Raw genomic sequence first — 15,845 nt, forward strand, 5'->3', positions numbered from 1 at the left:
ACGTTTCTGCTTTTTCGAGCGAGCTTTCTACTTCGGCAATGCGAACCTCGGCCTCCTCCATCTGAGCCGCCTGGTTTAATAGGTCTTGTTTTACCTCAGACACTTTAACCTCCAGTGCAGACATAGCGGTCGCCATTCCAGTCAGTCTTTCATCTATACTATCCAGCTTTGCTCCAAAATCCGACCGGAGYGATTTTAGCTCTTCCAACACTTCAGCTATGSTAGCCATATTAGCATCCTCRCCGCACGCTGGACTCTGTGTTGTTTTGGTGGCTGCCTTGCGTCTTCTTGAAAAAATTTCGCACTGTTTCACAGACGAAGCTTTAGACATATCAGTGTCGTATCTTTCAAGCCTTACTTACAGCATTTACAAGGGTTTTAAAAGGGAATTTCGGACACTGTCCTCGGAGTTATTCACCGAGCTGCCATTCCGGTTGTCGGTCACGTGACCCCCCTCTGGTCGGCTTTCTAGTAAAATTTTTAAACCAATAATTTGTTTTATTTAGCCCGTCAAAGAAAAAAATATGTGCAAATTTTTCAAAATCATATTTTCACTTTTATTCATACAAAAAATACGTAATTTACCAGCTAAATATTCAGTTTACAAAATAAATATTTTCAAATTAAGTACTTAGTTAAAAAGCAAAAATATTTAGTTCCCAAACAAATTGGAGCCAAATGTTTAGTTTTAAGCTAAATATTTAATTCCCAAACAAGCATTTATTTAGCTAATTAAATATTTTGATCCAAATAAATTTTGAATATGAAAGCTAAGGTTCTAAATATTTAGCTTGCCACCTAAATATTTAATTACAAACTAAATATTTGATATGAAAGCTTAATTAATTTCCAAACTAAATCAGCTTGCTAACATGGTGAAATATGGCTGAAAAATGGAAATAAGCTAAATTAAATTAACTGCTGTCAATTTTTGACTGTGTAACTTGACAAAAGGCACCACACAGCTTTCTAACAATACAAGCCATGCAGCTTAAAGAAACACCTAAAGCAAATGAGGTGGATTAGTACTAAGTGCTTCCCAAAAACTTATGGTGTCAAACACCTGCTGTCCTGTGGAATAGTTGGCTTTCTTTAAGTTAATGAAAATCACTAAACTGTAGAGTAGAAGGAGAACTACGTGTTTTTCAAAAGTTCTACAAATGACAATCTCAAAAGTGGAAAAAAGCAAATGTATAAAATGCCCTCGACACTGAAAAAATAAAATCCATCGCACGAGTCACCTGATTAGCAAACTGGAGTTCCTCTGAGTATTTTAATCTACGGATAAATCCGGCTGTCCTGTTAAGGTCTCAGAAAACAAACAGCATCATGAAGATCAAGAAACAAAGCAGACAGGTAGGGGATGAAGGTGTGGTGAAATCTAAAGCAGTTAGTTTTTAAAACATCCAAAGCTTCAGAACAATGTTTAATCCGTCTTCGGAAGGTGAAAACTGCAAATGAAAACAGAGAAAAAGTCATCCACTAAGGCAGGGGTGTAAAAACCTTTTGCCGTGTGGTACCAAAATTGTAGAGTACAAATTTATTAGTTTGACAAAAAAAAATCAAGCAATTTAGCCTCATGACGAAATGATTTTGCAGATTTATCAAACGAATGGCGTCCAGTTTTCAAATTCTTTCTGGCTTTATTGAACAAACTTACTCTCTGTCATAAAAACAGATTTTGAGTCACTTTCTTTACAAAATGCTTGCTATATTAGGGTTAGTAAATTAGATAAATGCCAATTTGGGTGCAGCGTCAGCTCTTCAGTGAAAGCCTCTGGATGGACTTGGTTCTACTTATTAGAAAAGTTTGGTCGTAAAAATACGACTACTTTCTGTTGCACTCAACATTCTCCAAGACAAGAAAATTACGTCAGCAATAGTTTGACCCAGAATAAAAATAAAGAGAGATTTGACAGAAGAGTTAATGGGAAGATGGATCCTTCAGCAAGGCAGTGAGGAGGAGAGTTTAGCTTTGAAGATAAAATGGATCCCAGTGAAGAACAGCATAAGGTTTATAGCCGTGTCATGATTGGAAATAAATCTGGACTCCTGCTGTCCAGAACAAACCAACCCAACATAAACTGGGTTTTAGTGAAGCCAGATAGACGAGCCTGAAGGAAGAGTCTTCTCTGAATACTAGCACCTGCATAGTTTATTCTCTTTCTAAAGCATCTCTCACAACATTGAAACAATTTGTTAGAGAATGGGAACATTTTAATGAACAAATGAGTTAATATATATATATATTAAACAATAAAAACAATTATTCTGTGCAATGTTTTATTCTACAGTTTATCCAGAGTTAAAAGCCATTGATCAAAACAAAAGAAAAAAGAAACCTGGAAAAGGAAAGAAAAAAAAACAAAGAATACAAATAAAATAATCATGAGTCCCTGGGTGAAGCTTCTGAAGCCACAAAGAGAATGAGTTTTCTTAAGCAAGAGGAATCCTGTAAGATATGAGAACCAGGCCATCTTGCTGATTAAATGGGCCGAGTAGAGCCAGAAAGCACCGACCAAAGACAGCCACGTAGTAAAGCAGGGCCAGAGAACAGGAAGATGAGAAGTCCCCCCCATCACCCCTGCAAACGGTGAACCATTAGCATTTTGTTCACCTCGGGCGAGGCAGTGGTGTGGCATGAAGTCAACAGAGTTAGTCAAAGTAGTGAGAGTGAGGCTGGTGACGACACACCACCGTCCTGCACACGTGGGCTCAATCTGTGCAGAGTTTCAAAGTCAAGTCCATGTGAAAAGAAACTGGTTGTTGTTTTTTTTGTTCTTGTTTTTTTTCTTTTTACATATAATTTGTTCATTCATACTTTTCCATAGAATTCTGTATAGGCTATATAAAAGGCTCTATCTGAATTTCACATAAAGCAAACAACCAATGCGGGTGTCGTTTTACCGAAGTCTATTTCCAAGGTCTGTCAGACCGCTGGGAAAGGGGGCCCTGTAGCTTTAAGTTCTTCTTTCCAAAAAAACAAAAAGCATTTTAACTTTGTGAGAAGATGACAGTCAGTCGAACTCCATCATCCAATCTCAACTGTGATGACGGCCTCCATGCGAAGGTACGGACAGCAGACGGGTGAGTCTTTAGATCCTGAACGCAGTCACAAAAACACCTGGAGGGGTCGGATCAGAGGAGTCGGAGCCACGGGCCCCCCCTCAGCCCCCCAGCGCCTCCGCCCGCCAGAGGGTCAATCTTCCAGCAGGTCCCTGTCCAGATCCATGAAGGGCTCGTCAATGTAACTCACAATGGCACAGCGAGAAGTTCTGTCAGAGCCCAGAAGTACTGACACCGTCTCCTTCCAGTAGCTGAACGGGATGCAGGAGCTCTGAGGGGGAGAAAGCAGAGAATATTTACTTCTGTTTGTTCTACAGCCTTAAATAGGGAGGCAATTTTGTTGAGCTGGAAAGGTTAAAACTAAATTAGCTGCTGCTAAACATCAATCTTATGTTTAAGACAAACAGTGTTACTCTGAAAGGGTCACTGATCATTTTCTGCCACTTGGGGGCAGCAGTAACATAAAAAAGTCCTCAAGAGAAACATCTTTTTTCCCTTAAGATTATTTTTTGATTATTATTATTACTACAGAAGCATGTATAAAAGTAAATAAATAGCTCCTTTCAATTTCATTTCTACATCCAGTTCATCCTGGCAAAATTAGCATTCGGTCACAATCCTGTAATTACTTTGACTTTTTCTAAACATAACATTTTTATCACAGCATTAACACCTGGGTTGACCTGTAAGGGTGTCCAAACTTTTCAAAAAGTGGACCAGATTTAAATTCTGTATTTATTTAGTACAATTCTTATTCACCATCACATTTCATTTTCTTGTGTTCTGTATTTATAAACTACAGAATATGAAAAAATAAGTAAAAAACTCAACTAAGATTGAAATAAAATGGCAAATTAAATAATGGAGATAATCAAAGGTTATACTGTCCTATTTGTGTTACAATTTTTAGATGCAATATTTGGTTGGCACATTAATTACTTTAACCATTTATTTCTTTTAATATCTATTACCAATTTTGGCAGCTTCAGTACTCCGTACCCGACTTCAGTACAGAAAATATGAAACAAAAAAAACAACAACAAAAAATCGACATTTTAGGTGTGGCATTCAGTTTGTTTTCACTTACTGCTGCTTGACTTTGATGGAAGTTAAATGTATATATAAATATAAATATAGTTTGCTCTAAAATCAACGCAACTGTCAACTACAATACAGCAAAGGGCTAAAAATACCAACGGTAAATATATATTGATATAGAAAAAGTCATTAAAAAGAGACCTGGATCTATTCCAAGGTGTTAGCTTGGCCCAATAAAACCATTTTTAATGATCAATCAGCTGCACTACAACGTACTCATCATGCAACTTGCAAGATCAACTTTTTTTTAAAAATGACCCAAGTTGAATTTACGCTAACAGCTCATGGTTTAACTGTTTTCAGGGACTCACGTTCTCCAGACATGTGCTATCCTTGTCCTTGTTGAGGTAGTGGCGTTGCCAGAAGCGCAGCAGGTTGTGGAAGTTGTTCAGCAGGCAGCCGGGGTATTTCTCCGTGTACTCCTTCTCCCGCAGGGCGTTGAGATAGAAGGGCAGCTTCGCCTTTCGTCTGGCCAACATCAAGATCACCAAACTGGTATTTAAACAGCTCACGTTCTCCTGCAGAAAGAAAGAGAGGCGGGGTAGGGGAGTCACATGACTAAGGCAGGTTCGCCTGTTTCTCTACGCACACACACCGCAGTGAAAGCAAACCCCCACCTGTGTAAGTGTTTGTACGTTGATGATGTTGATGAGTCGGAAGAGGAAGGACAATCTGTTTTCAACTCTGGCCACGTAGGACAGCAGGCAGCACTCAGACAGCACCTCCATAACTGATGAGGACAGAAAAATCACTGATTTATTCATTATTTTTTTTACTCAAATAAAGCTACTAACTATTTTCTGATCATATTACAGAATCATACCATAATCAAAATGTGGCCATCCTTAAAGGCTTGTTTTACCTTTGACGTCTTCGGTCTGGCTTTCAAAGCGGTCCAGTGAGAGGACGATGCAGCGCACCAGCATGTTGGAGTCCACCAAGGAGCTGTTGATCTGAGTCAGGAAGGCCTGAAACTAAAACAGTTTGAGGTTCAATCAGCTGTGACGTCATACTGACTGATCAATCAAAATGAAGCAGAAGAGCGACACTGAAACATAACGAGAGAATAAGAGACCTGCAGCTTCAGCTGTGATATTTTGTTAGGTGAAAACAACAAATAGGAATTAATTTTTTTAAACCAAAAAAGTAAATTTGATTCAATTTAAGCGCTAATGCTAAATCAACAGCTACAGCGGCCATACAGTAAAGAAAGTTAAAATTATTTTAATTTCTGTGCAGATAAAATGGTTTCCACTGCATATTTTCCTGACATATTTATGCCTTGCTAATTACAAATTTAACTCAAATATTATCTAAAATGTATCAACAAACAACCACAATAAGGAGAAACGCTTTATTTTTCTTTCAGTGTTTATTACCCAACACAAATTACTGAAAATTATTTCACTGTTTCTGTAAAGTTCTTCAAAATTAGTCTATTTAAAATATTTTGTAAAAAGAAAAGAATCCTAATGTGTAGAACTTTCATTTATAAAGAGTATTTAGTCAAATAATGATGACGGTGCAACATTATAATGAGAACTATAATGTTCCGATCACAGATGCACTAAAATGTGCATGGCAGTCCATTTTTAGTGGGTTTTGATAGGACTTGTTAATAATTCAGTGGTGAAAAGGTTTCCTTTGCGGCTCCAGTTGATTTGCTAAAAATAAAAACTCAAAAAGACTCACTCTCCTCCTTCATAAACAAAGTGTTGTCCTTGAAAAATGTATTTAATTTATGGTAAATGCCACACATGTACCAAGGTCTCTTCCTCAACACAGTCGGCCACATCAAAGAGTGAGCTACAGTCTCTCTGTTACTATGGAGACCTGTGTAATGGCTGATAAGTAGTAGAACAGAGAAGTCAAATCAAAAAATATATCAACAGATGGTGTCACAATCTTTGTACTCTGTCAGATCATGCGTATGATCTGACATTTTTATATCGGAGTGTTTTCATACCTTCTCTGGAGTGTTGACGTATTTGTTGAACCTTTTAAAAGCATCGATGTTGAACTTCATGAGCTCCCCCAGCAGATCGAAGTAGCTCTGAAGGACGTCTCGAGACGTACAGCCGCTGTCTATGATGCAGAGCAGGATGTGCTGTCGGAGGATTGAAGCACAAAATGAGCAGCGACTCGTTAAAATGACCAAAGTGGAAAAAAACTTTTTGGTTTTTCTTTTTAACATGGGTGTATTCCTGCAGGACAAGCGTGTTCTACCTCTAGGAGCCCTCGCTTTAAGAGGAACATTTGGTCTGCGTAAGATGTTGCTCCTCTGAGAAAACTTTCCACTGCCCTCGCCTGCCAGAACCTAAACAAACAGGAAAAACAACACGGATTAGTTCAACGTGCTTTCTGATTTAGGATTACAGTGACAATGATATATAATCTGAACCTAAAAGATGAGTCGGGAGGTTCCCTCTTCATGACGGTGAGGAGACGCGTAAGGAGACCCTTCTTTCCGTCACAAACTAAGCTTCTGTCTGTGTTGACTAGAGCTTCCACCTCTGGGATGTTTGCCTTCATGGAGATGGCACTCAGTTCATTCAGCTCCTGGTTGTTGAGCAAGAGGTACTTGTTCCTGAAAGCCGGAGAGTGGATTCTTAAAAAAACAAGACACCAAAACACTAAACATCAGCACAAAAGCAGGTGAATTTCAGGACACGTACTCATGGTGATCGCTGAAACTCTGGAGTAGCCGCAGGAATTGGATTTTAAACGATATCTCCTGCACAACAACAAAGAACATGTTTTTTTTTTTTCTGAACAGGTGAAATAAATGTTCACATTCTTTGAAGATTTTCACTTCTCAGTGAAAGCAGAAGGTGAAGAGGTTCATACTGGGCTGCAGTCGCAGTTCTCATTCTGGCCGTGCACCACGTGATTGGACGCGGTGTACTTCCTCCAGATCAGCTTGTCGAACAAGTTGTTGAGCCCCGGGATGAGACGGAACTCGGCCAGCATCTTGTGGACCTACAAAAACGAGGAGGAGGAATGAGACAAGGCTTGGCCACGGCGAGAAGCGCGACATGTTCCGATTCCGGACGGCGGAGCGGTACCTGGTTCCTCTGTCGGCCCATCAGGAGGACGCAGAGCACATACAGAACCTCCACCTTGTACATGATCTCGTGGACGGTCTTCATGGACTGGGGCAGCCTGTGTCTCAGAGGGCTGGTGGCCAGAGAACTCTCGTCTGATGACTCTGAAAAGGAAACGAGTTGAAATTCAGACCATCCGAGAGACTACATACCGGAAAAACCGTTCGTCTGTCACAGTGAAAGGGACACTTTCTACAGAATATGGTCAAAGTGGACATGATATGTTAAACCTGTTAGGTCTGATTTTCTATAGGCTGGTGCAGTGACATGAAAAGTGATATCAATAATGTCATTATAATCTGGCTAAACCAAGTCCTTTTTTGGGATGGGGGTGGGAGGGGGAGTTTAGAAAATATGAAAATATCAATAAAGCTTAAAACATTTGCAACTTTGACAGCAACATTTTGAAAAAGGTGCCACAAAATTAGTAATAATCACAAGAAAAACATTCTAGAGGGACTGAACTGAAGCCGGAAAACAAAATGGCAGATGGGTTAAAAAAAAAAATCCAGATTTTCCCAAAAATGTCTAAAACCTCACCAGTGCTGCTCTGCTCAGCCTCCTCGGTGGCCATCTGCATGAGTGCGTCAAGCACCAGAGCGTTGTCCAGCCAGGTGTACCAGTCCTCCAACTCCTGCAGGAAGTTTGCTCCTGTGGCTTCAGACACTTTTCTAGTGGCTAACTTACACAGCCGCTCAATGAAGCCCGGGATGTTCAGTAGAGTCACTGTGAAACGAACACAGAGATCAGGAACCAATCAGGGTTTGTTTTTTGTTTTTTTTTCTCAGACCAATCTGATATCTGTACATAAAACCCAACCTACCCTGGTTGACCTCGGCACGGGACGGGCTGGCGTTGCGCTTCTGCTGAGCGTTTTTGGCCAGCAGAGTGTGCTTGTCATCGTTCCCTACATCCGGTTCTGAGATGGTGACGGACAGGATGCGGCAGAAGTTGGCCAGCTGCTGCTGGTCGAAGCTTTGGACCAGACCTGAGAGGTTGGGGATTCCTTCCAACTGGATCATCTCCTTAAACACACAAACGGACGTGTTGCCATCAAATTCACACGGAGCGCATTTTACTGGATAACATCCCACATTTACTGACAGAGATCAGGCTGAGTGAGGACATCAACGTCTGGAGTTTTTTGCAGATTGATGATGTTTCAATGTTTTGGTCAATTGAACCCGAGAGTCGTTACCAGAAACCGTCATGGAGGACATTTTCATTGCTTCAGTAAGGCCAACAATTTAGTGTTACAACGTTAGATTATTGTGCAAGTGGACCAATGATTGTTCTGATTTTAATCTAACAGTATAAAGACTCAACTAAAATTATTCAAGAAAACTATTCTTACAATTTCCATTTGTTAAAAAACTGGATTCAAAAACATTCATTAGGGGGTTTTTTTCTTCAAAGTCATTTAAATGTCAGGATATAAAACGCAAAAAATATTACAAGATTAATGGTTTATAATAAAGCGATTTAAAACATATTGTTGCAAAATTAACTGATACCCGAGCATGAAAAAACATTTTTACTACGTTTTAATCTTAAAAAAATTAATCATGGTCTTAAAAAAAATAATATTGCACTTCTTTATAATTTTTTTAGGCATCTATACTGGGACTTGGTTGTATATTCTCAATTTACAACAGAACTCAGTTTCCTAAATATTTTAATCCTTACATCATACTACAGAATATAGTAAAGGTTACACTGCCAGTTATTTATAGGTCTAGTCAAATCCCTGAGTTCCAGTTGTTTCCAGGGCTAAGCTTTTGCTGAATACAACGTTGGTACAAACAATGTTTGTGAGGCTAAACCACATCGTTTCAGAAAATGTTTACATTAAAAGGAGTGAAACTAGAAACACAGAAACACAGTGAATGTGTTTGCCGAGTTATTTTAAGCAATGTGGTTGATGACATGTTTCTCTTGTGAATCGTGAGAAGACGACGATTTTATCAATCTCTGAAATAAAAACTGAACAAAAATCCTGCATTTTAACTTGTTGCTAAATAATGCAGGTTTTAAATGGAAAGCCTGTAATGTACCTTGCAAGATCACTGCATGTAACACATTAGAAGAAGAGAACTAAAAATCAATCCCTGATCCCTGGTGCTTCCAGAGTCAAATGAACCAAATCTACAGGTTCAACCTGAGTGCACTGCTCACCTTTTTCACTCCAAGAATGTCTTCAATGAGCGTCGCTGTCTGCAGGAACGTCTTCTTGTTTGTCATCAGCGTGAAGAGAAACAGAACAAAGTCGTCCCTGGCTGCCAGGCTCTTCGTCACTCCCTCCGTCTGCAGTCAGAAACGAAACAACTTCACTACAAATGACTCGTCAGAAACAACATATTCTTTGAAATAGACTTCATGAAAGCTTGAAGCACCTCCGCTTTTATCTTGCGTTAAAAAGATGTAATTGAACACTTACACATATACAACAGTTGTAGAGAACACTAAGGCAGTCTTTGACCAGCTCATCATTCACTGTAAAAGTAAAGGAACAGATGTTAGCAAGGGATTTATTTGATAAAAGAGAAAACAAAATGAGAAAGATGACATTTTGATGTTATTCTTACTCACTTTTGGGTTTCTTCTTCTGCATAGTTAGTGTGGGTCTCATTAAGATTTCCACAAGCAGCTGCCAAAGAAAGAGAACATTTGGATGTCAGAAATCCACTTACGCTTCCACTTTTAAAATAAACAACAACAAAAAAAAGAAAGAAATTGAAGAAAGTCTCAAACTTACATCGACTCCACCAAAAAGGTCAAAGGTGTAGGTGTTGGGGAAGGTGGATTCCTGAGCTTTTGTCCTGTCTTCTGTGACAAAAGACATGGCCTCCACTGAGAGCTGTGATGATAAGCTCTAGAAAAAGACAAAAGAAAAAGAAAGGGCTAATTAGCATAAAATCTCTAATAACCAGGTTGGGACTCACTGAAAAAGCTGAAACTCCACCGTGACGGTGAGACGAGAGCAACGCTGCGTACCTTGAGATAGCCGTGAGCGTGGGATAGGTCGCTGTTGGGGTGGCTGCTCTCATGGAGCTTCTGGAGCAGGTCGGGGATGCCATGCCACTTAGCAGGTTTATCTCTCTCCTGAAGCAAGCCTCCAGGGAGCTGCAACGTACCAGAGGGGCCGGTCAACAAAACACACGCAGACCCACACAGACAAAACACTTCAAAACAAATGACACGCTGCAAACTTAAACTACTTTCAGTCATGCGATTCAAACTGTGTATACAAAGAATAAAGACTTTAGCTGTACAAGTGAAAAGGAAGTAGAGAGAAAAGGAAGGGAAAGGGAAAAAACTAAATATGGCAAAATTTAAAAGCATCTTACACAGTTTGATGTTTGTCTACGATGTGGTACCAAGTGTGTGTTGCATTTAATGACGTTTCCAGCAGAAAACTGGCTGCTTGTTTCGGGATGCATCACTTTGAACTGGGGGATTTATCGTTGTCATGGTAAATTTTGGTTATAGATGATAAATAAAATTTTAAAAACAAGACTGACAACATGATCTGAAATTTTATTTTTGCTTTTGTCCTCCACTGTTTGTTCCACATGAACTTCAATAAATGTGAATATGATATACAGTTAAAAATAAATACTAAATAGTAATATAATGATACTAAACATTGTGATAAGATTCTTTCAAAGTCTATATCGCTCACCCTGACACTGAACATCAATAAAAGACAATCAAATTAATCGTCTTTGAATTACTAAATTAATAAAATTAATATTAATAAAATAATTGCCAACAAGTTCAATTAGCTGGAGAATACAGCTTCAATAAAAGGCCATTTGGTGAAAGAAGGACACAATCAATCCAGTAATTATTCAAAAATGCACAATAAATTTATACTTTTGCACTCAAGACAAAAAAAACAATACTGGCCTACAAATTTACTTTATCGAGAACAAAAAAAAAAAAAAAGTCATTTACTAAGCACCTGTTTCTACCCAATTATTGGTCTGTTAATCCAAAAAAATTTTAAACTGATTGATGTTAAGTCGAGCAGAAAGGGCTGAGCTTCTCACATTTTGATGTTCGTATGTTTTTTAGCTGCAGATGAATCCTTTGATGCAGACAATCGGTCCATTTTAGGCAACTAAATATTTTGTCCAAATGTTCTCATTTTAAAAAAGGAATTCATCATTCATTTATTTGCATCTTTTAATCTAGATATTGTTTGACAAAGGTTTGAGTGGTTAAATGAAGTATTTGTGGAACATACAAATTTTTTTTTTATCCGATTAATCGTCAGAATAAATCGATAGAGCAATCGATGACTAATAGTTAGTTACAGCCTTAGTTAACAGTGAAGTGCAACAAAGAAAACCAGAGCTCAGTTATATTTGGCAGAGGAAGCCGTCATGTGACGTTTATTGTTAATTTTTCTTCAAATGACTGAAGTTTAGAGGATGATGGCATAAACCTGATTTAGATTGTGGAAAGTTGTAAAGACTTAATCAGGAAATAATCACATTTTACTCGCTTATGTATTTGAAGGAACTGGACACTGAAAATAAATCTTCTGGCTTCAAGATCCGGATATCTTTGTAAGCAGCCGTGAGCGAGCCCCAGGTTTCTCTGTTACCGGTTTAATCTGGAATCTGCATCCGTTTATCTGCTGACTTTTACAAACTTTAGAAACACTAAGGTCAGGACCAACGTGAACAGTTGGAAGCTGCGGATCGCTTGTGCGAAAATGCACAGGAGGTGAAGGTTTTCTAAATTAAACCACATTTTTCCACTCTGTGATCAGTAGGAATTTAGTCTGAGCTCACAAAGGAACTCTGACTAAATCTGGAAACGAACTCGCTGCTTCAAATACTGAAAGCTCTTCAAGCTGGAGATCATTTTTTGGATAGCAAGACTTTTCTTCAGCCATAGTGTTAAAAGCCAAATCAGTATTCAGTCTCAATGTGGCCACTTGTCCTTATTATGCACGTTTACCAATTCAGTTAAATACTGCATGTAAGAATCTTCCTTTAACATCAACTTTGTTTTTGCCTGTTCACAGCAAGAATAAAAATTTAAACTACCCTCTATCGGTGGACATTCACCCAAACCCAACGCATAAACAGTCATGTGGTCATATGATGTAAACAGCATTGAAATTCGTATCGTCAAAACCACAATCATCATCATATGTTCTTATGACTGATTGGTTTCCACGCCAACAACAACGACGAAACAAAACAGCAGCTAAATATTAGTCATATGCTTTAATGCACAAATGTAGCAACATATTTTATTCAGAAAGATAAATTCTTTCCATTAAACACCAAATAAAGCATTTTATTGTTTACATTACCGTCACAAAAAATAAAGGGAACCTTTACCATTGTGTTCAAAATGTGACTCTTTCATCTCAATAAAGAATTAAAAATGTTCATAGTTTTATTGAAATAGCTATTCAATATTTACAGTATTCTAGTCTAAAACATCAGTCTCTCCCCTTTGTTTTTCCTCCCCATTTTTTTTCATTACTATGAGATCGTAATTAATTTGTAATTATTGTGAATATGTAATTATTGTGAAAGGTGCAGTTTTTTTGTTTTTTTTTGGCTCTAGTGGCCTTTATTTGAAGGTAGTTAGACAGGAAGGAGGGGGAAGACATGCGGCAAATGTCACAAGGCTGGGAATCGAGCCTGTGACCACCGGCATGACGACTAAAGCCTCAATACATGGGTCGTGCCAAGCCCCTGCGCCACCACAGCACCCCAAAAGGTGCAGGTTTTTACAAGGTTTTTCTTCTTCCTGCTCCTTTTCACTCATGTAGATGAATTATTACAAGACAATGTTTTTGCACATTGGTGACGAATGCGTTTTGTTGAATGAATAAACCGACTGATCGATTAGTATTTGACATTTAAGATGTCTTATAGTTCAAATTTTGTATCTAAAGTGCAACTAATCCCCAAATAAAATGTTTATTGTTGATAAACTGAATATATTATTTAGAGTTCTAGCTTTATTTTTCAAAAATGTACATTTTTGTGTAAATTTGTTTAGTTCTGCTATATTCTATGTCTACTTAGCAACATGCGTTTGTGCCAACTCACCCTGCCTACTGCTTCCAGAGTAATGCAGACTTTTCCTGACTGGAAAATCGGGGGTAAAACCAAATTACCTGATCCTACCCATTTTCGTTCCCTAACACAGCCAAACCTGTTCATTACAACACCCTCCGCCATGATGTACCTTTGTAGTTTTGGTTGCCTTATGCCTATGTTTTTTAGAAACCACCTCTGAAATCTTGCAAAGATTAATGTTTAATATATTTAAAATAAATATTTCATAGTTTTACAGTTTCAAAAATTACTGTAGATTTAACAAATTGCGTCAAAGTAGTCCATAATGAAATTTTTAAGAGATGATGCAAATATCTCACGGGATACTTTTTAAATTTAATAATTAGTATATTCAGTGGAAACATTTTTGTAATTCTAATACAGATTTTTTTTTGGAGATTTGGCGCGTCAAATTAGCTCCCAATTCAATTTTGACAGTTGAGAGGCTAACGCAGTTACCAGGACAATCGAAACCGTTCGAGCTAACCAACTCATCAAATGAACTCTTCAAAGTAAACAATATCTAGTAAATTTCTGTCAACTTGTGAAAACGAAAAAAAAGCGTGTCAACCTGGCCAGGCAGCTGCTTTGCCCTATCCATTTATGGAAACGGTAGTTATTGTGGTTGCTGCGTGGTTACGTAATCACCTGAGCTGTTGAACTGCCTTAGCTAACCAGCTGTAGTTAGCCCGTTGGCTAACATTACCAGCTACCACTACCGTCAGTGACGAATTTAAAATCATTTATTAAATAAAGCGAAGCTTTTTAGCAACAATTGGATCTTACAGTGCAAAACAAGGGTTCATTTAAACATCTTGACATATTAGATTATATCGCATTAACGTAGCCCTAGATGCTAAGCTAACGTGGAGCTAACAACAAAAGATGCATTTCATGCGGAGCTTTTCCATTTGCACTGGTATCAATACTTGTCCAACTACAAGTGATAAAATGCTATTCCAGTGCAAGTCATATATATTATTTTTGCCTCTAAATATACTGTGAAACGTTCTGCCTAATTGGCAAAATACACTCGGACATTGACGGGAAACCTCCCAGCTAACTCTCCGGGATAACGTCTTCATTTTCAGGCTTGACTCCAAGCGCAAGTCCCCGGTCTCACTCGTCTAACTTTCGAATGCGTTCACAAGTGATAGAGGTGTCGTTTCTCTTACCTGTGTTCCTCGGCTGAAACCTTTCCCGGTTATTTTACTAGACGTTAACTTCGTGACTATATTACTGTTGCAATTTCTTCGTTTTCTTCCACTACTAGAGAACTCAGACCCCAGAAGCGTCGCCATTATTTCTTCTTCCTGAACCCAACTGTCTGGGCAGGAAGTGGAAAGCTTTAATAAAATAGAAAAATGAGGAGTGGCGCGCCATCTGGTGGTAGCGAAATTGACACTACACGTTTAATTTCATAGTGTATTTTCGTCACGGTATTTGCTTTGTTCAGTAAAGTGCTAATTCAATTAAATTCTCAAATACTTTATTGATCCTAAAACGAACTTAAATATAAATAAAAAATGAAAATTTAATTATATCAGTGGCCCCACATTTTTTTCAACTTTTAAAACCTCAAAATAAGTCATAAAAAATAGAGTAACAAAGGTTAAAAAAAACCTCTCAAAAATTTGTCTTTAAACAAATTGGGAAAGCCCAGATGATGTGATGCTTCATAAGTTCATAATAGGATCATTTACCACATTTGAATATGGTGACATTGTTGATTTATTTTGAAGAATCCCATAAGCAACATCGGGGAAAAAAATAAAATAAAACAGATCATAAGTGTACATTTTAGCAACGATGACCAAAATTAGCTTTGGAGGAAAAAGAGCCAAGCTCGCAAGCCTGAGAACATAATTCCAACTGTGATGTACGGGGGTGGCAGCATCATGCTGTGTGGGTGTTTTGCTGCATGAGAAACTACTGGTATGAGAAGAAACAATACATATCAAAGCAACATTTGCCACACTGTTGGCACATGGGAACAAATGGATCTTTAAAAGACAAGGTCTATCGGAAAGTCACCAAATTAAAATTAAGAGGCTGAAAGGCAACAAGGTCAATGTTTTGGCGAGGTCATCACAAAATCTTGATCTGATCTCAGTACCGTAAAAACATGCAGGCAGAGCCGAACAAACTTATTGTTTCACCAATTATGACAGGAAGAATGGGAGAAAATTTGAGCAAACGTTTGTGAAAAGCTTGAAATACTTCATCCGAGTCACACAGTTGAAAAATCATTTCCCCCAAATAAATGTTTAAAAATTCTGAATTTAGCAATAATATTATTCTATAGCTGCTCTGCTATTAGTAATAGAAAGCCAAAATAAACGATCTGTTTGTTGTGATTAAATTGATGTGACTGTAATGAAAAAAATGGACTTCATGATTAAACCTTTGTTTAATTCATTCTTTTAGCATTGTGTATTTTTAGAAAATAAGAATCTGTCAAAAGTAATCTCATTATTTAAAAAAA

At 38.1% G+C, this 15,845-nt stretch overlaps 1 protein-coding gene across 1 annotated transcript; it reads right to left on the reverse strand.

The window, feature by feature from the left end:
- Positions 1 to 2,128: 2,128 nt before the first annotated feature.
- On the reverse strand, positions 2,129 to 14,693 carry trpc4apa (transient receptor potential cation channel, subfamily C, member 4 associated protein a). Its single transcript, XM_008410540.2, has 18 exons — positions 14,536 to 14,693; positions 10,263 to 10,391; positions 10,024 to 10,140; positions 9,858 to 9,915; positions 9,706 to 9,761; positions 9,444 to 9,572; positions 8,092 to 8,293; positions 7,809 to 7,994; positions 7,230 to 7,372; positions 7,012 to 7,143; positions 6,840 to 6,898; positions 6,566 to 6,751; positions 6,391 to 6,481; positions 6,131 to 6,271; positions 5,027 to 5,138; positions 4,782 to 4,894; positions 4,476 to 4,682; positions 2,129 to 3,337 (listed from the first exon to the last, which is right to left on the reverse strand). Exons 1-18 carry the CDS (start codon positions 14,659 to 14,661, stop codon positions 3,200 to 3,202), a joined length of 2,325 nt encoding a protein of 774 aa, XP_008408762.1. The 5' UTR covers positions 14,662 to 14,693; the 3' UTR covers positions 2,129 to 3,199.
- Between the last annotated feature and the right edge of the window lie 1,152 nt (positions 14,694 to 15,845).

Source organism: Poecilia reticulata, linkage group LG5, assembly GCF_000633615.1.
Source record: "Poecilia reticulata strain Guanapo linkage group LG5, Guppy_female_1.0+MT, whole genome shotgun sequence".
NCBI lineage: Eukaryota > Metazoa > Chordata > Actinopteri > Cyprinodontiformes > Poeciliidae > Poecilia > Poecilia reticulata.